The following is a 25,958-nucleotide window of genomic DNA, read 5'->3' as shown; positions in this document are numbered from 1 at the left end:
GAAATTTTGAACACTAAAAATATAAATATATGACTCATTCTAAATACTGTGCTAAATACTTGAACCTTGAAAATAAATGGAAAATTTTACTTAACAAGATACTAAGCAGAGCATGGAGTAAATGTCAATATGTACATTTATATTATTAATTATTAATGCAAAAAAAAATTGACTAAGTAAGTATTTAAACTGACCTTCGATACTTTCTTTTTTTTGCGTCTTCTTTGGAGCTATGATTGGTATATATCTAGGTATTATGTATAAATAAGTGTTCTCGTAAATCTAGTAAATATTGCGACACAAAAAATTCTACTCCTAGTACAGTACTGTCATCGCGTTTGAAATAAAATAAAAGTAAAAAAATAATATTAAATTATCCGTGTTATTTTATTACTATTACATTTATTATACATAATTAGTCATTTATTTTTTCTCTTAAATAATTTTTATGAGATTTAAATTATTATTCAATATATTTTATTGCCATAGACTTTTAAATTAAATAAATAATTGAATAGAAACAAAACAAGAAGAAAATAAAATTATTATTACACTCAATGCTACTGACTTTTGGCGTTAATTATAACGGAAGTTATCGCGACATGATTCGTATACTTAAAAATTATAAATAATTGTTTATTGAGTAATTATAGTACACAATAATAATAATTATTGATTATGAGGTACGGATTTTTAATGAGAAGATTGTCGGCAGTGAACTGACTTCATTCAGATGTAAAAGACACAAGAGTATATAATTTTTGTTACTCAATAATAGAAATAACTTTTTTTTTACATAATAAATAATACCAGAGGTTACTCAGTTGAGAAAAAATGTAGTCATGATATTTACAAATAATCTATCAAGGGATCGGTATTTTTATGGATTTTCATTTAAGGCTGGCATTTAAAATACTTTTTATTTAAATATTTATTTTAAATTTAATGCCGGTTACTAAATTTATATTTTTATTTTACTGATCGCGACGCTACCGGTTTACTTTTATCGTAAACTAAAAGCGCTGGACTTCTGTCGGCTAAAAAAATTTAAAAAGATTTTGTTGATGGAAATTTAATTTGAATTAAATTATTTTTTACAAACTGTTAAAAAAAATTTAATTTATTCATTTCATTTTCCCGCGGTTTTATTTTAAACAAAAAAAAGTTGTCTTTATTTATTTTAAAAGCCCGCCAGAATTAAAAAAAAATAACTTTTGTTATCAACTCAAACAAAATATTTAAATGTATTTTATAAATTTACAACTCGAAATTTTTACAATTAAATTATTTATTTTGTCAAAATCGCGTCCCATAATTAAATAAAAAAATAAAAATTACCTTACCAGATGTTGATATTCCCTTCCACAATGAAAAATAACAAATAACATAAACAATAAACAAACGAAGCGCAATGTCCCACTTGACGATTCCAAGATCGTGTAACCCCGCGCTCTGGTGCAATTCCAAAATCGCCCGGCTACAAATTATTTCAATCAATTAAAAATTATTCCACCAATTATTCAAATTTATTTTATGATAATATACATGAAAAGTCCTACAATATATAAAATAAATATAAATGAAAGGTCTCCTTGAACTCTCTGATCTTACTCTGTATTCTATTTTCTTTCTTTTTTTATTTAAATCGTAAAAAATTGTGCGGAATTAAATTCAAATAAAAAGTATCGAAATCAAAACCAAGTAACCTCCCGTCTATTTAAAAAAAAAGTCTATCTAAATAATTTATTTGATATTCAAATTGCCAATTTCGTTTTTAACAGCATTGGCAATATCGACTTTGTCAGTGTCAGTGACTTTAGGATTTCCAGCAGCGGATCCAATACAAGAAGGACTAACGCGCGCGCATTCTTTCTTATGCAAAAACCAGTGCAGTCTCTGGCACTCGCGGTCGCAGTACTGAACCGCCTTGCACTTGCTGCACTTCTTGGTCGCCTTTTCTTCCCCACAGGTCATGCAGATCTGCTGGTTGTCCGCGAACCCACGTTGTCCATTGATAGCCGCGGATATAACAGACACCGCCGACGGCGGGTCAGTTCCAGCCAAAGTCGCCACCATCTGCCTGAATATCATGCTCTCGCGGAACGGGAACTCCCTCACTATTTCTCTCAGCAGCGCCTCCTGGTACTCTGGGAGACCGTCGCTTCTGCTGCACTTCAACAGTGCGCGTATAAAAAACTCCACCGGATCCGTTTTATTTTTTTCCTCATCCGCTGTTTTCTCTCCGTTTATTTTCTCAGCCTTCCTCGCTTCCAACCGCTTCTGGCATTTTATCAACTCGCTTACAATACAACTCAGGTAGTGATATTTGAATGCCATTATTTCATTTGTGTCCGTGCCTCTGGTCATTTCCCGATGGCGCATAGACTCCAATACTTTTTGAACCTATCAAATAAAAAAAAAGTAAATTCATAAATTTTTTAAAAATCAACTGGCGCTAAAATACAAAACAGGTTTTTTTTTTTAACTTAAAAATACCTTCGGTAAATGATCTATAAGACCAGTACACCTCTGCAAGCTCATAGCGACTCTAACCGGATGTACATTGACCTGCATAATGAACTTGTGAAGGGAATCAGCCAGATGTGGAGGCAACATCGGCTCCGTTTGTAATCCCTGTGGTTTTATGTAGTAATCAATATCAGCCTTTGGTATGTAATTGTTGATAGTGGCCACGCAGTTGTGATTCCCTACGAAGGCAGCCATTTGTGCCGGTGTCCTGCCTACGCTATTCGTCGCCGTCAGTTTAGCACCATGGGACATCAGCAGGTGACATAAATCTGCGTTGCCACTTAATGCCGCGAAATGCAATGCCGTATATGCATGCTCATGTTGACAAGCATTTACATCAGCTCCCTAATCACCAAACAACAAAATTATTAAAACCCAACTAAAAGGTAATTCATTTAAATAAAAACTTACTGTCAATGATAAATAAAATTAGCGAGAAAATCAATTGATCAGTTTCGGAATAAAAAAATTTGTTTGTTATGATAAACTTAACCTACCTGGTCGAGCAGCATCTGGACAATCTCTTTATTTCCTTTGTAACAGGCATGCTGGAGAGGACTCATACCGTTTTCGTCGACGAAGTCGATCTTCATTTTGTTGGAAGCGAGCAGAGCGCAGAGTTCCGCGGCTTCATTGTTACTTATTCGTGAAAATACTTGTTTCTGGAGATCTGATAGACTTTCTGTTGTCGGTGTCATGTTGACTAATGTGTAATGTGCTATGTTTAGTTTTTACGTCTGTTGTCTTGCTCTCCAGCTGCTCTCTAACCTCCGGATATCGATTATTCAAGTGGCGCCAAAAATTCGATTATTCAAAATTACCATTTGCGCGACAGTACTTTCTTAAGTTTTAGGTTATAATTTATTCTTTATTTATTATATATATGACTAATAGTTTGAAAGACATGTTTTTTAATGAGGTAATTATTTATTTAATAATAATAATAATGATAATAATAACAATAATAATAATTATTATGAAAATAATAAATTTAACTAAAAATCCGTTTTTTTAAAAACTAATTTTTTAATTAATATAAAAAAAGTATATATGAGTACTAAGTAGTATAGAAAATATGTGAATATATACAAATGTATATGTGCCATGTGCACGCAATGTAAAATTAGTGTGGGTGTTTAATTTAACGTTAAATTTATAAATTTATTTAAATAAAAGCGGTAATTGAATAATGGGATAATTTAAATTAAAATTTAAAATTTTATTTTCTGACTAAACTTTGGGTTTCGTTTTACTCAAGTTAATAATTTGAATTTTTTCATTATTATATAAATAAATAATTTTTTTTACACAAGTAATAATTTTATTAAACAAAAAATTATCATTACACAATTAAAACAGTCAATTATTATTTAAGTAAATGTTCGCTCAATATGGCTCTCGAACGATCATTTCCTTCAAAGCGTCAACAAATTAATAACATTATATAATTATTAGTCTATAAACAATATATAACACGTCAATAAATTAATTATTATAATTATTTATCAATAATTATTTTCAAATCGTCCAACAAAGCCCGAACTGCGACCTATGGCTGCGATTGCAGTTCAGATGCATTGTATAAATATATATATATATATATTTATTATAATTATAATTGTAATTGTAATTAATTACTACAGTCTTAATAATCTACCCTATCAAACTAATTAATATCGTAACGATAAATTTTTTTTTGCGTATAGTCCACACAGCATAAGTATCTGAGCTCGTCATACAGCCCATCAATACTTCAACTAATTTATTATTATTATTATTATTATAAATAATACTCAATTCTTATACTAATCGATTTTTTTTACTTCGACAAAATCTATTTTATAGTCCAACTCCATTATCTCGGAACTTCCCCTAAATCTTGATCTTCACTACGAGCTGCGCTCTTTGTATGTGTGCGTATATTTATATATAAATCACACATGTGGTGTAAGAACACAGGCGTGATAGTTAACGTTTTCCGGGAGAAGGGGCATCCGTTAACTTGGAAATCCTAAGAAATTTCCGCTCCGTAGACTCAATGTCTGAGTTAATGGAGTTCGACTCATTTTAATTCCAAATATTTATATATTTCTATACTAATAGCTTTTAAAACTCTTTAAATTAACGTCCGTTTTATTTATAAAGCCCCTAACAGGCGGAAAATTTTAATGGTAATCAAAAAAAAATTTAATTTAATTAATAGAAGAAATTAATAAATAATAGTGTTAGCAGAGATAAATATGGAAACGCGAGCCACGTAAAATTACTAGAGTGTTGTCCTAGACGGGTTCTGGTGGTGGGTCGCCATTCTCACCAGGATGAAGTACAACTTCAATTATTTCTTTAGCTAGATCTAATTGTTCTTTAGGTAATACATCAACAAAACCGCCTTCTTCGAGTAAACTTGTTCGTACGGCTCCATTGGCTACTGAACTTACGGTCGATCTCATGTTCACTGTTTGCTGCTGTGTGTCTCTCCATGGTGTTGTTAATATTTTTATTCTCTGTAATTAATTTTATCAATCAAAATCGAATAATTTATATTCATTATTATCTATTTTAATTATTGCTAATTTACTTGACAGAATGTTCCGGGAGTAACAATTATTTTATAAATCGCCATCCCTGGAATCATAGCCACTGAAGACGAAGCTATTATCCATCCAATGATATTTGCCCACAAGGGATAAGTGTATTCGTCATATGAAAGAGGTTCATAGCCCATTAAACCATAGACGATAATAAACTATAATAAATATGAGTAAATTAATTTATTTTTTATTAAGAATAAAAATTTATTGAACTTACGACAATAAAAATAGGAGCAACAAATTTCCAACAAACGCGCCAATAGAGTCCTGGTGCGAATCCAATCATATCTTTGATGTCTGCGCAAAATCTATCGGTGCCGTAAATCCAGCTTACGGCTATCGCTTCCGCGAGTACGGCAAATAGCATCGAGTAGCCAGCAGCATAACGGTCCAATAAATGAAAGAAGTAAAATCCTCCCTTAAAAAATGAATTTGCTGGTAAGTAACGAGTCATTATTTTTGTTTTTATACTAAATACTTACTTGGGAACATGACGCAAGACCCACGAGAAAGTATAATGTAAATAAACACGCGACAAATATTTCCCGGTGATTGCCAATCAGAGGAAATTCGTCACTTAATGCTGTTATTATTGCTTCTGAACCGCCAAACTATAATTATATTTAAATAATTTATGATTTTTAAAAAATTTAATCATTTTTTTATTTTTAAATCATTTGTTACGTCTCTTTTGTCTGAAGACAAATAACCGAGTGGCAAAATAACCGCGGCATATTCACCGCTGATAAAACGGCGGGAAAATTTCAAAATTTGAATTTTAAAAAAAGTTTTTCTTTAGTTTTAGGCAATACGCGAAATTTTTGTTATTAATTGAAAGTAATTGCAGTTAATTAGTGTGTCGATTAGTCATTTTACCCTCGGTAACTGTCGTGGCATAAAATTTAGTACTTACTGAGCTGTCTAATCCCAGAGTAAGTAACATCATAAAAAATATAAGCGCCCAAAACATAGATCCAGGCATCGTTGCAATTGCCGCGGGATAAACAATAAAAACAAGACCGGGACCTTCTGTTGCAACATCTTTGATAGATCGTCCGCTTGCATGCGCCATGTAACCGAGTACCGAAAAAATAACGAAACCGGCAATAAAAGAAGTCACGCTGTTGATGACACTCGTCAGTATTGCATCGCTAAAATAAATATTTGATTAATAAATAAATAAATAAATAATTAATTTTTAAAATAAATTACCTGTAGACATTATTGTGGTACTCGTTATAACTGGCGTAGGCTAGAAGAACTCCGAATCCGGGTCCGAGGGAAAAAAATACTTGAGTTGCGGCATCCACCCATACCTATAAATAAATATATATATTATTTATTAGTGGTGAATTTATAAATAATATAACAATAAAATATCTAGACAGATTATATTTTATATTAACTCAATAAGAGATTTTAATGCGTTAAATAAAATGCGAATCACGTTTGCGCACTCGGTCAACTACTTGAGGGTATTTACGAGACGCTTACACAGATTTTCCATTTCACCATTTGTCCCTTCACTCTGTTATATTTCCAAGAGTCAACTCATGCGCTCACAATTTTATATGCTTTAATATGAACACTGCCACTATGCTAGATTATGATAATTTATAACTCGAATAGTATAAAGAGTTGGATTTTTATAGTTCGCAGTGAGTTAGAATGAAAAATAAGTAAATTGAGTTTAAATAACTTTTTTTCACCTCGGCGTTTGTTATTGCGGTGAAATTGGGACTGAGGTAGTACTTTATTCCTTCGGCACTTCCTGGTAGGGTGACACCACGGACCAAGAGGATCAGAAGCACAGCGTAGGGAAATAGAGCAGTGAACCAAACCACCTAGATCAGGGAAATTATTTGAAATTAATTGTTATTTTAATTTATTGATCACGACGCTTCCGGTTTACTTTTATCGTAAACTAAAAGCGCTGGGCGTCTGTCGGCTAAAAAAATTTAAAAAGATTTTGTTGATGAAAATTTAATTTAAATTAAATTATTTTTTACAAACTGTTAAAAAAAATTTAATTTATTCATTTCATTTTCCCGCGGTTTTATTTTAAACAAAAAAAAAGTTGTCTTTATTTATTTTAAAAGCCCGCCAGAATTTAAAAATAATAACTTTTGTTATCAACTCAAACAAAATATTTAAATGTATTTTATAAATTTACAACTCGAAATTTTTACAATTAAATTATTTATTTTGTCAAAATCGCGTCCCATAATTAAATAAAAAAATAAAAATTACCTTTCCAGATGTTGATATTCCCTTCCACAATGAAAAATAACAAATAACATAAACAATAAACAAACAAAGCGCAATGTCCCACTTGACGATTCCAAGATCGTGTAACCCCGCGCTCTGGTGCAATTCCAAAATCGCCCGGCTGCAAATTATTTTAACCAATTAAAAATTATTCCACCAATTATTCAAATTTACTTCATACAAAAAAATTTACTTGAAGTATTCCTGAGCCGCGCTCGTATACTTCGTAGTATTGTCATCTGTGTAATTTCTCCAGCTTCCATAATTATTATATCCCAATAAACTATTATCGCTCGTATTAACTGCAAAAAAATAATTCAAACTCAGTCACCATAAATCACCAAAACAAAAAAAGAAAGTTAAAACAACTTACGCAGTAACGAAGTCTGATAATAATCACTCCAGTCATTAATAACAAACTCATCAGAACTATTCGAATTTAATTCCCGACAAAGTGGAGTATTCCATGGATTACTGCAGGTTGTCCAGGGCAACAAGTTCGTAAAGGAGGCAAAAAAATAACGCAATGCCCAAGCTATTATAACATTATAGTAAAAATCAACGTAGAAGGCTATCAGCGCAACAGCGTAACCGATTCCTGTGAGGGTAAAAATGATCTATTTATTAACAGAACACGTCTGTCTAATCCAAAGTCAGAGACAAAGACCATTCGGCAAATAAGCTGTCAGTTGCATTAAATAAATATTAATACCTTTGAGTAAAGGAACGAGTCGTCCCCAACATGTAATAGCTCCTTTCCGGTTAAATTGCCCTAGAGCAAGTTCCATATAGAATAAAGGAATACCACCGACTACTAACATAATGCAGTAGGGAACTAAAAATGCACCTGAAAAAAATATTTATTTATTTACTTGATGGAGATGGCGATGATGAGAGGGATAAAGCTTAAAGAAATAATAGTTTTAACATAAATCAAGTGCTTGAGAGTCGGTCAAGAGGGTAATTGACGGTGGGAAATAAAAAAATAAAGTTAAAGAGCAGAGCATTTGAGAGAGAGCGGAAACGCGATTGAAAGTTTTGGAAAGAAAGAGAAAATGGCCTTAAAGTTTAAAGTGCTCCATTTTTCTCTTCTTTATGAACTTTTTATTTTATTTTATTTTTTTTTTTTTTTTTTTTTTTTATGTGTCTTGGTAATTTTCACAGCTGACTTGTGACTAAAGTAAAATAGCTTTCAATCTAACTATATTTCCATTACTGATAATGATGGAAGCTCTGAGTGGTCAGATTTACTTTTTTTCGGCGGATCCCTATTTTTCTGATTTATGACAATTTGCGGATTAGATTGATGAATTTTTTTGGGAAGTAAAAAAAACTAGAGATCAAGAGGATTTATGGAAGAGGATAAAGATACTTTGTGGGAAAGAGGATTTTTTACGGAAGTGCATGCTAAGAAGATCATTTATTGAGCTCTAAGTCTTAGCTACGGGATTTAAGGTTTTTTTTTTAAATCAACAGGTTTCGTTGAATTTTCCATTAGTGTATCATAAAAATTATTATTATTATTATTTTGAAAATATTTTATCCAAAAAATACTGAGACGTGGTTTCGGAACCGGTCTCTAAAATCATTAGAAATTTAAAAAAATCCTTCTTGGGTTTCGAAGTCACAACTTTAATTAGCAATTAATTAATTAATTTTATTTTAATAAAAGAACATGATAATAATCATTGTCAATTTTTTTTTAATTTGGAAAAACGGAGCGCGGATTTGAACCGCGGACAATCCGAATTTTTTTTTACTTTATCCGTAATTAAATTTTAATTACTTATCTAAATTGTATATTTATGAACGTCACTGATTAAAAAAATAATTTACACATGACTGAAATCGATCATGAAATAAAAAATAAAAAATAATGAAGTATTTTTTTAATAAAAAAAAATTTTTGTAGTTTGTTACAGACGTCCATGATCAAAGGTGTCCTAAATAGTTTGAATAATGAAATTAATTGAGGGCAATTCGAGAGTAAATTAGCGACCGATCTTGCCGTTGATAATAGCTCGCGTGCTCCAGTATGAACATGCCGAGCACACAGCAGCAGCAGTACCAGCACTAGCATCATCAACACCAGCACGTAGCATCGCCAGTAGCCGCCCATAGCAGTCAGTGCACACCCCATTCCAACGGTAGAACTTTAACTTAATTAGCAGCCGCTTTTGAGAAGCTTTCCTGTATCACTCTATCAACCCAGTGTCAACTTAATCGCATTCCTGGCTGCCTTGATATTGCGCCAACTAATAGCATTTATACCTGCTCTCTACTCTTTATACCATACTCTCAACACTCAGCTCTCTACCAGCTCGGCAATCTACCAGAGCAACTAGAATCTCTCCATCGTAATTTACACACTACACTATTATATCGAATTATTTTTTCATGCGGTCATTACTTCTCGACGCAACTTTTAATCATAATTGATAATTTACGATATTATTAAACTTTAATATTAATTGATGCAGAAAAGATCTCCTGCGCTTCAGTATCAACCAAATGCTCTAGGCTACTTAAAGAACCCAACATTTTAATAATAACTTAATAAGATTAATAAAAATTTATAATTTAAGATTACGTACTTCATTTCTTACTCCATACTTTTATTTCATTTTCTGCCTTATAAATTTAATCCGACAAGCGAATAAGCTTCCTCCTCTTTTAATAAAGTCTTATATATATATTAAAATATCTCTAGTCTTTTACTTATGTACAACTGTACATATATATACATACATATATATATTTTATAGATACAGACTACAGCAAATTTGGCGCGCTAAATGACAATCAACCGTCTAGTTAAAATTATATTACCCTCATTTTTCATATATATATATATTGTTTACTTAAATTATTATTAACAGGACTACTTGGTTTTAAATTTCTATTATTATTATTTTTAAAATTTAAAATTCGAAAATTTGACATTTTTTTTTCTGTCATATTTGTGATTATTTTATTTATAAAAATTTTAAATAATCATTGTTAAATATATGTAAAATTTGAAAACTTGAATTCGAAAAAAAATATTTTTAAAAATATTGACGTTAATTTAAATAAAACTTTTTAATTAATTTTATAATTTTTAGACATTGGAAAAAAAAAAAAAAAATAAAAACTTACCACCCCCATTTTTGTAGCACAAGTACGGAAATCTCCAAACATTTGCTAAATCAACAGCAAATCCAATTACTGATAAAAGAAAATCAACTTTTCCAGACCAAGTTTCGCGGCCCTCGACTACAACTTTGCCGCTATCGGTCGGCGTCGTTGGTTTTGAGACCCTCGATGTCATTTTTCCTACAAAAAATTTAAATTAAAAAATGAAAAAAAAAAAAAAACAATTAAACGCTTACTAGAACAAAGGGTAAATAAAAAAATAAATTAATAAAGAGTTAAACGGATTTGAGAGGAATGAATAGCCAATCGGTAGATAATTCGGACGACAAGTTATCGATAGCCCTTCAGCACATATCAACCCTCTAGAGCAATACAACAAGCTCATTGTGCTTGCAATGACGGGTATATACGGTCAACACAACACAACACCACCATACCAGTCAGTTATATGTATTTCAAAGCCGATCTCCCAGAGTGTTCCCACGAGAGCTTTTCTGTCACACGCATCATTCTCTTACTCTATATATTATAAACCTCTTCAATTATCACGTTATTTTTTTTTTTAAATTTACCATTCACCTCTCATACAAAATATTTTTTTATTTTATTTAGAAAAAAAAAATACTTACCCCTGATCAATAATCTTTTATAAAAATAGATTGATTTTTATTATTCAAACACTGGCTTAATAAATAATTGACTTTAAGCCAAATTATTAATAAAATTAATTTGTTTTTATTCATTAAACCCATTACCGTTTTAATTATTTATTAATATTTTTTTTTATTTACTACTCAAATTTTTTAAAAAAGTTATGAGAAAAATGTAAACTGTCACTTTATTGACATGATCAAATTCACAATTCACTGTAAATAAAAATGAAAAATTTGAATTTTTTATGGATAATTGTTAATTGTGGAAATAAATAATTTAATAAGATAAGTTGATAAAAAAAATGAATAAATAATTATAGTGAATCTGTCAACGTCAACTGACGAAATGACAATTTCTCCGGAAAATTCAAGACTATATACGCGCTTGTCACGTGGTCTTGCTATTATGGCCAATCAAAATGCGTCGTGATAAGCTTCTGGTAAAAAAATATTATTTCTCATTTTAAATGTCAATTATTTAAAATTTTATTTTTACATATTCAAAAATTACATTAGTTCTTAAAAAAATTATTTGAAAATTTTTAATATTTCAGTCGCTAAAAGAATTAAAATTTTTAAAATTTAACATGCGCGTCAAACTTTTCAAAAATTTATTGCGGGAAAAAAATTCAAATTTAATTTTATCAGCTTACAAAATCAAATTTTATTTTTCCCGGGTTATGAATTTTTAGAAAAATATTTTAATTTAATTTTTCCATTTAAAAATATTTTGTTATCATAAAATATTCCGCGCCAAAATTTCCAATTTAAAAAAAAAAATTTCAGGAAAATAGAAATTAACAAAAAACTTTGTGCCATCTAGGATTCAAATCTGCGAGTTTCGCGCGAGTATGTGGTACTTTTTAATTGGCCGGCGGTTCTCCAATCACCAGGAGATCCCCTCCTCGTAGAAGATGGTCATTACACCCCGACCGTGAACGTAAATAGTGAACAGAACAAGTACAGAGCACAAAAATATTTGATCATCAATAATAATTGGAGCCAGGTAATTGCTCGCTACCATCTGTCTAAATATTTAATAATTTCATTATTTATTATCCTTTAAATTACCATAACTATCAAAACTATTGCTACCATTATTTACTTTTTGACATATGGAGTTAGAAATTTTTTTCTAATGACATTATAATTAAATTCTGCTGCAGTGTCCTACTATTTCTTATAACGCCGCTGTCAGCTTCACTTCTAAATTTCCAATCTGACAATCGTCTCTCCCTCTTAATTCATTTTTTTTATTCACAATTATTGTGCCGTAATAATTAATAATTATTATTTACTATTCTTATAGATAATTTTAATACTTAATAATGGCTGACGAGTCATTTGATGTCTGCGAATGCATTTGGAATTATAATGCAATGCAGCGATTACTGTCATTGGTAACTATCTCATTTATTTATTAATTTAAATTTTATTTTATTAATTTTCCTGTCAAATCTCAAAGTGACGTGACTGTTTTTAAGTTGAAATGTCATTTAATTGTTTATATTATGCAATACCGTTGTTTAAAATTATTTAAATTGTGCAAAAAAAAATATTTTGTTATCAAGTGAAGGTCATGTTAAAAAATGTGCATAAAAAAAGTAAATTGTAGATATATATGCATGTATATGAAATTTTGATTGTCTGTTAATGGATGCGATATGTTTATGTTGTCTGATAATTATATATTTTCTATTGCAGTTGCGGCAAACGCAGGCATACTGTACTGATAACGAGTGTTTCAACTTGACAAATCGTATGTTATCTATTTTTTATTATTATTTTTTTTTATATGTGTGTATATGTATTTATTTACGTATATTATTTCTGGTTTTAAAGTTCCGGGGCCAGAAGGGAGTCAAGGGAATTCGGATTTCCTGTTCATTGGAATCGCATTTTTCGCGATGACCCTCATGTACTTGTTCAGACCGAACTCGATGCGTCAGGGCTACGGAGATGATGTCAAGCCACGCAATTTAACTGTGAGTTTGTTGATTTTTTTTTTTAAATTGAATAGAGTTTGGGAATTTTTTTTTGATGGAATTTAATTTGAAATACTGGGAGCTAAAAATAAAGCAATTACTCATTGTTTTATAAATACGATATATTTATTTATTTTTTTATGAACTAGATTTCGTAATTTCATCAGAGAGTATGAAATTATTTGTTGTGAATAAATATTTTTATACCCGGAATTCTGATGTTTATAAAAATAATTTTTCAATTTTTTTTATTAAGATTTTTAAAATCACCCGGGAAAAAAACTTTTATGAAAATATATGAATACTTGAAAATAGTTAGATATATTAATCTGAATAATTTTCCCCGGGAATTTTGAAAATAAATTATATTTTTGATGATTGAAGTAAAGTGATGGTTGAAATAGTCCAACAATCACGTCGATAAAAAATTAATTTTAGATTTTATGAGTTTGTTGTTGTCATTAAAAAAAATTCCATTAAATTTCTATTTTTAAATCCTAGACTACTTTGATTAGACACATAAATAAATATAAAAAAAAAAAAATTGTATTTTCTAAGGGCCCCAATGATGATCCACCAGCACCGCCGCCAATAAATTAATAAAAATAAATCAGCAGTTAATTTCGGGCTTTCATTAAATCCAATTATACATTATAACAAAACTAATTGTTTAAAACAATCAATTTAAATTTTAAATCACTAAAAAATTTAATTTTAAGTATCTAATACTTTTACGGAAGAAATAATTGTGGAAAAATTACAGTTTCAAATCTCAGCCCCTCTACTCCGAAACTGTAAAAATAACATTATTTTTTAAACGCAGTAATTACTACGTTTCATTCATAGTAATGTTTCGTTCAATTAAAAAGACAATAGAAACTAAAATTTGATATCTGCCGAATTTCATTAACTCGGACATTTAGTCTACGGAGCGGAAATTTTTTTAAATTTCCTAGTTAACGGATGCCCCTTCTCCTAGAAAAAAGAAACTACCACGCATGCGCTCTTACATCACATGTGTGATTCATATATAAACATATATACACATACAAATATATAGCAACGAGTGGGAGAGCGTAGCTCGTAGTAGGGGTCAAGATTCAGGGGAAGTTCCCAGATAATGGAATCCAAGGCAATGGAGTTTGGCTGCACTTGAAGTTTTTTATGAGGACCCCGTTTTTGTACCGTCATTTTTCCACTGCCCTTTTTTCCGTGCCGATCATTTAAAACTTTTTTTTTTTAGTGATGTATAATTTTATTTAAAAAAAATTAAATATTTCGTCTCCGCACAATTATTAAATAAAAATTGTTTTTATTATAATTGATATTGATATTGATATTAAATAATAATAAGTAACGAAAATATATATTATATAAATATATTTTTAAATTGTAAAGTTGGAATAATGTGAATACTAATGTATAAATTAAGAGAAAATTAATTAACTAAACTAGAAGTATGTAATAATTATTCGAGTGGAATTTTATTGTAAAAAAATGTTATTGTAGGAAAGAGAGAGTTTAATACGACTAAAAATAAATTAAAACATTCCAGGTTTGCAATAAAGAATTTAAAAAAAAAACTAATTAATTAATTACTCATTTGTTGTTTTTATTAAGAAATATAATTTTGTCAATGGTACTTTCAAATTTAACTTATTTTCACCAAAAGATTTTAAAATATGTACAAACATTTAATTGTAACGGACAATTTATCAATTAATTATTACTATTATTGATTACTTTAATAATAATAAACTTCAAGAGTAATCCTGATTAGTCAGAGTTCGTATTTTTTGAATAATCCCGCTCATTTTCTCATACTTGCCCGTAGCTCCAGGTAAATTTTCAAAATTAATAACATCGCAAATGTCCTTGGAGAATTTATCGCTGCCGGGTAACCGGCTGTACTTGGAAGTGCTCTTTATTAAAGGCGTACCCAGTTCGATTGTCTTAACTGACCCCAACTTGGGTGTAGTTTCACTGTCAGAGGTCAAGCTCCGGGCACCCACCGGAGTCACTGGCGGGGTCGCAGTTAAATTCAAACATTTCGCACTGGATGTCGGAGTTTCGGCGGTCGAATTATTTAGTGAACTCTGTGGCGTGCCCGGGCTAGACAAGTTCGAGTCGTTCAACTCCTGGAGCAACAATTTTTTTCTTCTCTCCAACTCTGCGAGCGATGGCGATTCGCAGGAGGGATCAGTCTGAAAATTTAATTTAATTAGTGTCCGGTTTAAATAAAATAAATTTTTGAATAAAATCCTAGATAAATACTTTTGGAGTCAACGGCAACTCGGGGTCACATCCTGGCGGCGCTGGTTCCTGGGAATCTTCACCGTTTATCGGTACCATTTCTACTATGGAGTCTATGGTAAATAAAAAAAATTTTAATTAAAGATTGAGATTTATAATTTTAAAAAATAATAAATTACCTTCAGTAGGATCGCAGTCCATTTCCACGGGGGCGGTGATCGCATCAGGACTCGGTTCGCTGACAGACCTCTCAAGTTTCTTTTTTTTGTAGCCTTGCTCAGCTTTGCGGCAGCTCAACATCTGCAGCATCCTTTCCTTGCTGTGCAATGCCTGCATCTCCGGGTTCCAGTATGCCTGTATATCCACACGAACGACGTACAATAATAATAAAGTCACAAGATAACTCCCGTGGTGATCACCACTCAATAAATAATTACGACGTCGGTTCAACGTCGCTAACTTGATACTCATTAATATTCATACTCATACTCATACTCATACTCATACTCATGTTCTTACATCTCTAGTACCAGCTGCCGGCGCGACATTGAATCCTGGATAGTCGTGAATTTTTTTTATGTCAAACTTAGCATTGTCCTCGGGGGAAAATATCTCTCCGACTTCCTCTGCTGGGTCTAGGACACGTCTACCGTCCGAATTGTAGAGATTCAGACCCGAGTGCTCAAGTTTTGCTTCCTCTAGCCAACCTGGTGGGTACCCCAGCAACCTCATCCTGAACAAAATCACCGAATTAATAAATATCCAGCTAATTATTATTTTCTAATCGACTTACTTAAATATATGTTTTGGTAGTTCGTTATGACTGAGACCTAGAGCTTTGCGCAGCTCGCTACTCAGTACACCAGGTACGAATTTTTGTTCCTCGACGTGATAACGCGAGTTCTTGGATGTCGATCTTAAAGAAAATTCTTTGCGGTTTTTATTTATTTCATTGAAATTACGCGGCTTCGGACAGTCGCGTAAGTTATGGTTTCCTATACAATTGAAACATGTAAGTTTAGGTCCTGCGCAATCATTTTCTTCATCTGAATCTCCTGTTGATTCTTTCAACACGCGATCAAATTTCTAATAAAATAAAATTGAATATTTTAGTAATTTAAATATAATTCAAATTCCCGCGAAATTTAAAAACTAACGGAAATAAAAATTTCATACCTTTCCATAAGCAGGAATATTATAAAAATCTTCAGCAACAGGTTTGTTGTCAATTGTGAACAATGGGCTCGATAAATTGTCATCATGTTTACGTTTATTTGGATCTTTGTCCCGGATTTCTAATACTAAATCTGATGAATTGTCTTCTGGCAAATTAACGCGTACGAGTCTTTGTAAAAAATCTTTCACGCGTTTCCGGTACTCGCTAAAATTAAAAATTCAATTTAAATATTAATCAGTCAATTAGTTAATTAATTAATAAATGAAATTATTGATTAAGAAAGTGATAAATTGATAATTAAAATAAAAATCAGTACCAAGCGACAGCTTTGTCCCTAAAGATAACCTTAATGATTGGGTCATGTTCCTGCTGGTTTTTAATTTCCTCCTTATTGCCGTCAATGTCGTCGATGACGATAAAACCGTCGGGGGCGTCAGCAGGTGGTTGAGTTTTACCTTCGCTGGATTTATCATCCACATCGTTATTGTCAATAACTTCAATATCGTTATCACAAACAGACTCTTGACTCGTGTCCAAGCACACCACCGAGTCATCCTGACTGTGAGAATCTCCGTTGCAACTCATCGCTAATTTATTTTTTAATTAACACATAAAAAAAACTAATTACTAAGACCACGCTGTTTATTTATTTACTTTTCAATATTTTCTATTTATATTGTTATTATTTATATAAATTTGTTTGGGTCAGTTTTTGTAGATCCGAAGCTGCGACATGACTGACCTCTGGTGTAAGTTACAAATTTTCGACAGGAGGTAGCGCCAATTTGGCGGGAAATTTTAAAAATTAAAATTTAAAAATTCTTCAGAATTTAAAATTTGAATTTTTAAATTTTCGCGGCAGAAAAATCAAATATTTGAATTCAAATAAATAAAAAAAAAGTTATTATTTAAATATTTAATATATTATTTACTTTTATTTAAAGAAAAAACTCGAGCACTTGCATTTATGATTTTATCAGTCACAATTTAAATGCAGTCTCTTGTCATATATTTATATTAATATTAATATATATTTTTATTTAATAATTATTTATAAAAATAGCAAAGATTAATTACAATTTTATCTAGAGATCATTAACAATTACCTATTTTTAAAAAATAATATAAATAACTGTTAAATATCAAAGACTTTTTTTTGTGCTATCACTGACAGAGCTTTGTAATTTTAAAATACTTATTTTACGTCTTAAGTTGTTCGCGATGTCGTGAAAAGTGCACACGAGATTGCAAACTATTTCCGAGGGTGACTCGTACTCATTGGGGACTATCCCGTCGACTGAGGACTCGAAGAAGCTGAAGAGCGGGAACCAAACTCGCGTTCTTATCGAGTCCCTTTGCATGAGCGCCTGGTTGTTGGCCAGCGTATGATAGTAAAGGAATAATCGGGACGTGATGTAGAAAGCTACGAATACGTCTATTGAGTAGTGCTCATGTGCTGCCAGGATGAAAAATATTCCAAACATGTTCAGCATCCACGTGAATGTATGGAGAAAATAAAATTTTCTTGGTGTGTCTGAAAAAAAAATTTATTCTCAGTAAAATTTAAAAATTTATCGCAATTAAAAAAAAGAAATAACTTGACCTGGATAATTAAAAGATAAAATACTTACACTCAGTAATAAAAAAGTTTAGCATCGTCAGCGCAACAGTGTGTCCACTGAACATATAATCCCCGCAAGTTCTCACTCCCTGTATGGACATCCCAGCACCCCGCCAAATGACATAAGCCATGGAAATTTTATTATACAATTCCCCGTAGGCAGTTTTCGCCCAGGGATCGTCGGGAGTCGGTCTCGGTTGACACTGCAAGTGCGCACCGGGTACACTCAGAGAGGTGATCAGCATCGTCACACACCTCAGCAAGAAGACGGTGCCAGATAACGCGAAGAATCTCCTCAGCAAAATGAACCTGGAATATCCATCAGTAATTCCCTGTTCCAGGTGTTAATTAACTAGTAATTGATGATAGTAATTTCATTACCGATATTTATGAAATATAAGAACTACAAGCCAAATGGCAAATAATAATGTACCAGTAACTTCACACATATCAAACGCCCAGGGTATGTGTGGTACATTATCTAAGAAAATATCAGGCAATGGCGGGTACTTTTTCATGTCCGGTACTCTGTCATGGACGATCACCATCACGAAGGCTGTGATCCAGGTGACGATAAATAAATATCCAAGACTTATAAATGCTTTCCATATTTCCGGAGGTAGATGTGATGCATGTCCGTCATCGGACACTGATGCGGAATAAAATTCTTGGTCCACTGAACTTTCATTATTGGAAATAAAACTCTGTAACTAACATTCCATCATCAGTATCATCAAAGTCATTTATTTTTTAATAGATTTAAATAAACAAACCTCCTGTCTATTATGCGAATAAAAATTAGACGAAGTGAACTCCAGCTGTCCCAGTTCAAATAATACTCCCATATTTTCTTTCTGTAGTTTTTTAATACTGATATAAACTCGTTTGACGTCACCCAGCTTCTCGATCTTCATTCCCTGGGCTTTCAGATCGTCCTCTCGGATGGTGAGCAAGGACTTGCCATCAATATCATGAGCCTTGAAATAAAACGCGCAGGAACCGTGTCCAGATTCCTCGAGCCATTTGATAACATCCTCGTTCGTCCAGTTGATGATGTCCTTCGGTAATGTCTTGGCCATTGCGATAAAACTTTGAATTTATTCCGACGAGTTTTTTTTCTACAATTAGTTATAACTTATCAGCTTGATAACAAAGGAACATGCTGGTGATTAATATGTATATATTGTTAGTCATATATATTTACAATGTATAATATATGCAGTAAATACCTTTATGTAGAGCGGCAATTTAAATGATAAAACATAATTCCATTTGAAGGCAAACAAATCATCAATGTTATTATTAACAATTGTTTTGAATTATTGTTTTATAAATATATGTAAATATGTACAGTGTATGCGCATTGTTCTGGTATTTTTTATACAATTCAAATAACTCGACGTTTGACAAACATGTTGCTGATGTGGTAATTTTTTAGAGGAGCTAGAAAAATAATAGACGGAGATAAACTTGTTTTTATCACTTGACTTGTCACACAAAACAATGACAATTATTGCTGAGCTTGGAATATTTTATTTATTTTAAAAATAGTAATACTGGTTATGATGATTATTATTATTGCGATGATAGTTCACGCTGTTGTTATTTAATTTGAATGATAACTGTAAACTGTTGGCTGTTGGATGGATGTAAATTGAATGATAACTGTAACATGTGCATGTGAGTGTCCTACTTTTTGTCTTTATTATTTTTAGGTGTCAAACAGTATATATAATGGAGAATTTGTTGAATTCTTTGGAGGTTAGGGACGTTTTCGTTGGATGGAGCTAGATTCTGTTTTTAGCGGGAATTTTAAACGTCTGATAATTTAAAATTTTTAAATAATTATAGATGGAAAGAAAATAATGGGAACAGGTTCAATAAAATATGAAAACTGCTAGTTTCTGTAGATAAATAAATAAATATTATTTGAATGATTACAAAATTTTACTGAATTTATAAAAAATGATAAGACAATGATTCATCAGTTAAAAAATATTTCGAAAAACGCAGTACACAAATTTAAAATTAATTTTATTGTTGCAAAAAACAATGACACAGTTGTCCAATAGCGCGCGTAAACTCAAACATCAACAAAGGGTTACTTTGGAACAAATCCTTGAACTCAGAAAAGTTCACAACTTTTTTTTTGTTGGCAAGCATAAAATTAATCGCTTTATGACGTAACCGAGTTACATTTAAATCATCAGCAACACTTGCAATAGACAAAACATTATTAATGGTCATTTTTTTGATTAATGTGCTCTCACAAATTTCCTTCAACTCGCTGATCTGATACATCTCTGCCACCTCAATAGTTTTTAAGGCAACATCGACATCATTGCTTGCTTTTGTTTTCCCGGTGTAGAAAAATTCCAGCATCTCGGTAATGACATCAAGGGAGAAATTTTCAATAGTAATACGATTTTCTATGGCTTCTTTCATATTGGTGGTTAACATGGCGTAAAAATACGGACTGTGTGCTGAGAGAATAACTTTGTGTGCTGGTAGTTCTTGATTTTCAACTATCAGGGTGACATCGGTGAATGTATCCTTGTTAAGAAATCGTTGAAAAGTAACTGGCATAATTTTTTTCGGCTCGTTAAAAACCTCTGCTTTGGAACATTGCTCAAAATTTATTGGATATATTTCTTTATGCTCATCATTGATGAAACCTTTGAAAGTTATCTCACACTCAATCGTCATCTTTAAATAAAAATAACTATCACCATAAGGCATTGTCTTGAACAGTTCATTTTTATAGCCTGTAAGATCAAGCATGAAAAACTCCTCCCATCTATTTTTATCTTTTGCTCCAATACAAGTTACCGAAGGTTCTATGTTATTGAAATAAAAAGGAGATGGAATAGAAGCGTTCTCAAGTGCTCTGGAATAGACATAAGACAATCCTAGGTATTGTGGTGTATGAATTTGATTAATCTGTATACTAGCCCTCACTGGTCTCAAGTCATCTTTTCGGACTCGTAGCTTCAGTAATCTCTTACGAGGAATATCAAGACGTAACCCGATGTCAAAACCAACTGGACCTGTACCAGCTGAATAGAACTGGTGTTCCGAGTGAACCCATGATGGATATCCGATCACATCATCAATGTTCCACCTAAATTTTACTATCTCAGTCTCTGAATTTAGACTCATTGTCATGTTTTACAATAAATTGACCCTTGATGATTTATAAATCCAATCAAAAACATTCTACCTCATCTGCTGACTCCAAATATATTTTTTTTATCCTTGCAACACCTATTAAAATTAAGAGAAATAATTAAAAATTATTTATTCACTATAACAAAATATAATTTTGAAAATCAACTGGTGAAGTACTAACCTGATAATTTCCACAAGCGGCTGCAAAAAGGTTTGTCTTGAAAAGACCAAATTCAAAAATACGAATCCCAGTTTATTAAAATACATTTAAATATTTAATTTATACCATCAACTTGAATAACAATTAGAAAATAATTGAAACATATTATGATAAAAAAGTAACAATGAGAATTTAAATGTAAAACTCATCGCCTGAAAGTTTGGGTTTCAATTTTTTGTTATGATAAATTTGGAAAACGTTTTATAGTTGGCTTAGCGAGACTTTGGGTTTCGGATACTTTCGGTATGTACCTCCACCATTTAAATTTAATACCTAAGGAATGCGCCTGGATTGTGGGAGTAAAAACCGAAAACATCCGAAACGCAGTCTCGCTAAATCCAACTATACTTACTCAGTAGTTTGAATTTGAATCTTAAGATGGCGGTTTTTAAAAATTTAAACATAATTGGATGTGGCAGAGTATAAAAAATATTTCAATAAATTAACACATGTATAATAAAATATGAAAATCCTTATTATATGTAAATAAATAAATAAATATTTACTGAGTTTATTAAAAACTATAATACAATAATACATCAGTTAAAAGAATATTTTAAAAAACCAAGTAAAAAAATTTAAAATTAATGTTGTTGATACAAAAAATTTAATTATAAGACTTCTTGAAGACGCTTTCAAAAAGACATCGTAAAGCAGTCATTCCGACTTGAATGCTGTCTGGGGAACTGCATCGATTCAACCATCAACAAAGGTTTACTTCAGCACAAATCCTTGGATTCAGGAAGATCAACAATTTTGTTATTGTTGTCAAACATAAAATGAATCGCTTCATCACATAATCGAATTACATTTTAATCATCAGCTACCTTTAAAATAGTCAAAACATTTTTAATGGTCATGTTTTTTATCAATGTGCTCTCACAAATTTCCTTCAACTTGCTGATTTGATACATCTCTGCAACCTCAATCATTTTCAATGCAACGTCGGCATCATTGCTCGCTTTTGTTTTTCCGGTATAAAAAAATTCCAGCATCTCGGTAATGACATCAAGGGAGAAATTTTCGATAGCAATACGATTTTCTATGGCTTCTTTTGTCCCGCTTGTCAGTATCTCGTGAAAATACGGACTGTGCGTTGACAGAATAACTCTGTGTGCTGGTAATTCTTGATTACCAACTATCAGGGTGATATCACTGAATACATCTGCTTTGAGAAATTGCTCAAAACTTGTTGGCATCATAATTTCAGGCTTTTCGTTAATGAAACCCAGCCAAGTTATTTCGCATTCAATCCTCATCTTTAAATAAATCTTACAATCATCATAACGTGCTTCGACTGATTCATTCTCATAGCCTGTAATATCAAGAATGAAAAACTGTTTCCATTCATTTTTTTCTAATGCGCCTATGCACCTACGAGTTACCGAAGGTTTTGCGTTATTGCGCCTAGAAGAAGATGGAATAGAAGAGTTACCAAATAACATAGAATGGAGCTTAGACCATCCTACTTTTTGTGGTGGATTATCAACTTTTTTTGTTGAATTATCAAATATTTGTGGTGTGAGAATTTGATTAATCTGTATACTAGCTTTTGCTGGTCTCAAATCATTTTTTCTGACTCGTAGTTGTAGTGAACCCTGATTTGGAAGAGTATTCCGTAACCCAATATCAAAACCAACTCGATCTCTACTATGTAAATAGAACTGTTTCGACTGAACCCATGACTCTGCACCAACCACACAGTCAATATTCCACATAAATTTTGCTGTCTCAGTCTCTGAATTTGCATTCATTGTTGTTTTATGATAAATTAACCCTTGATAAATCCAATCAAGAACATTCTACTTTGATCCGCTGGCTCCAAATATATTTTTTTATCCTTGCAACACCTCTTAAAATTAAGAGAAATAATTAAAAATTATTTATTCACTATAACAAAATATAATTTTGAAAATCAACTGGTGAAGTACTAACCTGATAATTTCCACAAGCGGCTGCAAAAAAGTTTGTCTTGAAAAGACCAAATTCAAAAATACGAACCCTAGTTTATAAAAATACATTTAAATGTTCAATTTATACCATCAACTTGAATAACAATTAGAAAATAATTGAAACATATTATGATAAAAAAGTAACAATGAGAATTTAAATGTAAAACTCATCGCCTGAAAGTTTGGGTTTCAATTTTTTGTTATGATAAATTTGGAAAATGTTTTATAGTTGGCTTAGCGAGACTTTGGGTTTCGGATTTTTTCGGTTTTACCCCCACTATCTAAATTTAATACCTAAGGAATGCGCCTGGATTGTGGGAGTAAAAACCGAAAATATCCGAAACGCAGTCTCGCTAAATCCAACTATACTTACTCAGTAGTTTGAATTTGAATCTTAAGATGGCGGTTTTCAAAAATTTAAACATAATTGGATGTGGCAGCGTATAAAAAAAATTTCAGTAAATTAAGGCATGCATTATAAAATATGAAAATCCTTATTTTATGTAAATAAATGAATAAATATTATTCGAGTGATTACAAAATTTTACTGAATTTATTAGAGATAATAAGACCATAATGCATTTGGCAGAAAAATATTTTGAAAAATGAAGTAAAAAAATGAATTTTATTGACAGAAAAAAACTAGTTCATATTTCTGAAATAGCACGGGTAAATTCATACATTAACAACGATTTACTTTGACATAGACTCTTAAAGTTTAACAATTAGCTTTCTGTTATCAAGCATAAATTTGATCCCTTTTTGACGAAGTTGAGTTGCATTTAAATCATCATCAATATTTGTATTAAATAAATCATTATAAATTTTTGTTTTTTCTCTACACGTAGCAATGAGAATTTGAATGTAAAATTCATTAGCTGGAAGTTCAGACTTCAATTGTTCGTTACAATAAATTTGAAAAATGTTTTACTTACTCAGTAGTTTGAATTTTAATCTTAAAATGGCGGTTTTTTAAAAATTTTAACTCAATTAAAAATGGCGTAAAAATAAAGTTAAGTAAATTAATTAAGCTAAATACTAAAATTATTAATTAAATAAAATAATTAGAGCATATTGTCTATAAATAAAAGTAAAACAAATAATTAAAGTTTTTTAAGTTTAATCGTTCCATAAGTTTTATACATAAAGAAAAAAGACTTATATGATGCCGATTTTGTTGGCAACATCTAGTGCATCGTAATCACGAGCAAGACGTACGTAAGCTTTTTTGATTCCATCAGGCCTGATCAAAGTATTGACCTTGGCAACGTCAATGTCGTATAGCTTTTTGACGGAAGCTTTGATGTGATGTTTGTTGGCTCTTGTGTGGACGATGAATACAAGAGTGTTGTTATCTTCGATCTTTTTCATCGCAGCTTCAGTTGTCAAGGGGAACTTGATAACATTGTATGCGTCCATACTGAAATTAAATGCAAGACCATCATAAATAAACTTCTTATGACAATTCGAGTAGGAAAAAATTTATCGATCACTAGAAACTTACCGGTTCCTGTTTGGGACCGATTTCCTAGGGTATTTTGGGTTTCTTGGTGGCCTGAATGTCTTGGGTCGGTGGAAATGTACCGACGTACGAATTTTACGGACTCGAGATCCATGGACTCCTTTCAGAACCTGAAATTTTAAATTTATAATCAACTGGTGCTCATAATCTTTATAATTAATTAATTAATGAAAATAACTAATTTACCTTTTTCTGAGCTTTCAAAGCTTTTTGAACTGGAGCAGCTTTGCCTCCCTTAGGAATTTTCTTTGCTGCAGCATTTTTGACGACTTTTGGTTTAGCAGTCACGGGTTTTGCTGCAGGTTTGGCAGCTGGCTTAGCTGCTGGCTTGGCTGCAGCTTTGGTTGCTGCAGTTTTAGGTGCTGGTGCTGGTTTTTTCGATGAACCTGGTTTAGTCACCTTTGACGCTGAGGCAGCGGTCGCTGGTTTTTTCTCCTCTTTTTTCTGAGTTTTTTTCTCAGCGGGTTTTCCAGCCGCTTAAATTAAAATAATTAAATTAATAAATAAATAAATAAATAAATGTAATTAAATAATTACTAATGACAGTAAATTAAATTAAAAACAAAAAAAATTATTTAAAAAAAAAGGTTATGGTTGCCATGTGACACATGTTATTGGTCAATTACTACCAAGTGCCGCAAAGAAAAATAAATTAATTTTTTTATGGAAATTAATTATGCGGCTGATAGATTTAATTAATTCGACACTTTTTCCAAATAGTAAACACTATATTTATATTAATTATTAAATAAAATTACCAGCTTTTTCCGTTGGCTTAGGTTTCGGTGCCATCTTAATCACAAAAGACTGAGAAATCGCGACACCGGAAGTTTAGTCCCCATGTGCACCACGTGAATCATTTAACAATTAAATAACAGTAACCA

The 25,958-nt window shown here is 31.5% G+C and overlaps 8 protein-coding genes across 11 annotated transcripts; 1 reads left to right on the top strand and 7 right to left on the bottom strand.

Annotated features, from left to right (window-relative positions):
• Window positions 1-368: 368 nt before the first annotated feature.
• On the bottom strand, window positions 369-3,348 carry LOC103572074 (ankyrin repeat and MYND domain-containing protein 2). Its single transcript, XM_008550476.3, has 3 exons — window positions 3,027-3,348; window positions 2,497-2,874; window positions 369-2,403 (listed from the first exon to the last, which is right to left on the bottom strand). The coding sequence occupies exons 1-3, from the start codon at window positions 3,225-3,227 to the stop codon at window positions 1,744-1,746; spliced, it is 1,239 nt and encodes a 412-aa protein (XP_008548698.1). The 5' UTR covers window positions 3,228-3,348; the 3' UTR covers window positions 369-1,743.
• A 1,009-nt stretch (window positions 3,349-4,357) lies between these two features.
• LOC103572075 (sodium-dependent dopamine transporter) lies at window positions 4,358-11,217 on the bottom strand. The gene is made up of 13 exons (XM_014445311.2): window positions 11,153-11,217; window positions 10,527-10,703; window positions 8,101-8,235; window positions 7,762-7,986; window positions 7,582-7,690; window positions 7,371-7,509; window positions 6,830-6,964; window positions 6,333-6,436; window positions 6,034-6,271; window positions 5,603-5,731; window positions 5,338-5,538; window positions 5,108-5,275; window positions 4,358-5,033 (listed from the first exon to the last, which is right to left on the bottom strand). The coding sequence occupies exons 2-13, from the start codon at window positions 10,696-10,698 to the stop codon at window positions 4,809-4,811; spliced, it is 1,980 nt and encodes a 659-aa protein (XP_014300797.1). The 5' UTR covers window positions 10,699-10,703; window positions 11,153-11,217; the 3' UTR covers window positions 4,358-4,808.
• An 858-nt stretch (window positions 11,218-12,075) lies between these two features.
• On the top strand, window positions 12,076-14,931 carry LOC103572073 (small integral membrane protein 14). The gene is made up of 5 exons (XM_008550475.2): window positions 12,076-12,182; window positions 12,486-12,576; window positions 12,881-12,935; window positions 13,019-13,161; window positions 13,720-14,931. Exons 2-5 carry the CDS (start codon window positions 12,505-12,507, stop codon window positions 13,759-13,761), a joined length of 312 nt encoding a protein of 103 aa, XP_008548697.1. The 5' UTR covers window positions 12,076-12,182; window positions 12,486-12,504; the 3' UTR covers window positions 13,762-14,931.
• Window positions 14,753-17,323, bottom strand: LOC103572072 (zinc finger CCHC domain-containing protein 8 homolog). Its single transcript, XM_008550473.3, has 7 exons — window positions 16,908-17,323; window positions 16,591-16,795; window positions 16,208-16,500; window positions 15,934-16,147; window positions 15,594-15,768; window positions 15,436-15,527; window positions 14,753-15,365 (listed from the first exon to the last, which is right to left on the bottom strand). Exons 1-7 carry the CDS (start codon window positions 17,174-17,176, stop codon window positions 14,922-14,924), a joined length of 1,692 nt encoding a protein of 563 aa, XP_008548695.1. The 5' UTR covers window positions 17,177-17,323; the 3' UTR covers window positions 14,753-14,921.
• A 277-nt stretch (window positions 17,324-17,600) lies between these two features.
• Window positions 17,601-19,963, bottom strand: LOC103572070 (ceramide phosphoethanolamine synthase). Of its 4 annotated transcripts, none has more exons than XM_008550472.3 (5): window positions 19,442-19,963; window positions 18,986-19,330; window positions 18,594-18,916; window positions 18,223-18,521; window positions 17,601-18,125 (listed from the first exon to the last, which is right to left on the bottom strand). In XM_008550472.3, the coding sequence occupies exons 2-5, from the start codon at window positions 19,289-19,291 to the stop codon at window positions 17,734-17,736; spliced, it is 1,320 nt and encodes a 439-aa protein (XP_008548694.1). In that variant the 5' UTR covers window positions 19,292-19,330; window positions 19,442-19,963; the 3' UTR covers window positions 17,601-17,733. The 4 variants fall into 4 exon arrangements, with proteins under 4 accessions (XP_008548694.1, XP_008548692.1, XP_008548693.1 ...); XM_008550470.3 differs by having other exon boundaries at window positions 17,603-18,125; window positions 18,594-18,922; window positions 18,986-19,374; XM_008550471.3 differs by having other exon boundaries at window positions 17,603-18,125; window positions 18,594-18,922; window positions 18,986-19,354.
• A 195-nt stretch (window positions 19,964-20,158) lies between these two features.
• On the bottom strand, window positions 20,159-21,817 carry LOC103572069 (TD and POZ domain-containing protein 2-like). The gene is made up of 2 exons (XM_014445270.2): window positions 21,562-21,817; window positions 20,159-21,476 (listed from the first exon to the last, which is right to left on the bottom strand). Exon 2 carries the CDS (start codon window positions 21,375-21,377, stop codon window positions 20,247-20,249), a length of 1,131 nt encoding a protein of 376 aa, XP_014300756.1. The 5' UTR covers window positions 21,378-21,476; window positions 21,562-21,817; the 3' UTR covers window positions 20,159-20,246.
• A 285-nt stretch (window positions 21,818-22,102) lies between these two features.
• Window positions 22,103-23,741, bottom strand: LOC103572068 (uncharacterized). The gene is made up of 2 exons (XM_053743014.1): window positions 23,536-23,741; window positions 22,103-23,452 (listed from the first exon to the last, which is right to left on the bottom strand). Exon 2 carries the CDS (start codon window positions 23,352-23,354, stop codon window positions 22,413-22,415), a length of 942 nt encoding a protein of 313 aa, XP_053598989.1. The 5' UTR covers window positions 23,355-23,452; window positions 23,536-23,741; the 3' UTR covers window positions 22,103-22,412.
• Window positions 23,742-24,655: 914 nt separating this feature from the next.
• LOC103572067 (60S ribosomal protein L23a) lies at window positions 24,656-25,939 on the bottom strand. The gene is made up of 4 exons (XM_008550466.1): window positions 25,833-25,939; window positions 25,261-25,550; window positions 25,057-25,184; window positions 24,656-24,972 (listed from the first exon to the last, which is right to left on the bottom strand). The coding sequence occupies exons 1-4, from the start codon at window positions 25,864-25,866 to the stop codon at window positions 24,711-24,713; spliced, it is 714 nt and encodes a 237-aa protein (XP_008548688.1). The 5' UTR covers window positions 25,867-25,939; the 3' UTR covers window positions 24,656-24,710.
• Window positions 25,940-25,958: the final 19 nt, after the last annotated feature.

Source organism: Microplitis demolitor, chromosome 2 (genome assembly GCF_026212275.2).
Source record: "Microplitis demolitor isolate Queensland-Clemson2020A chromosome 2, iyMicDemo2.1a, whole genome shotgun sequence".
Taxonomy (NCBI): domain Eukaryota; kingdom Metazoa; phylum Arthropoda; class Insecta; order Hymenoptera; family Braconidae; genus Microplitis; species Microplitis demolitor.
Note: the sequence above shows the minus strand (reverse complement) of the source record. Positions and strands in the feature narration are given on the sequence as shown.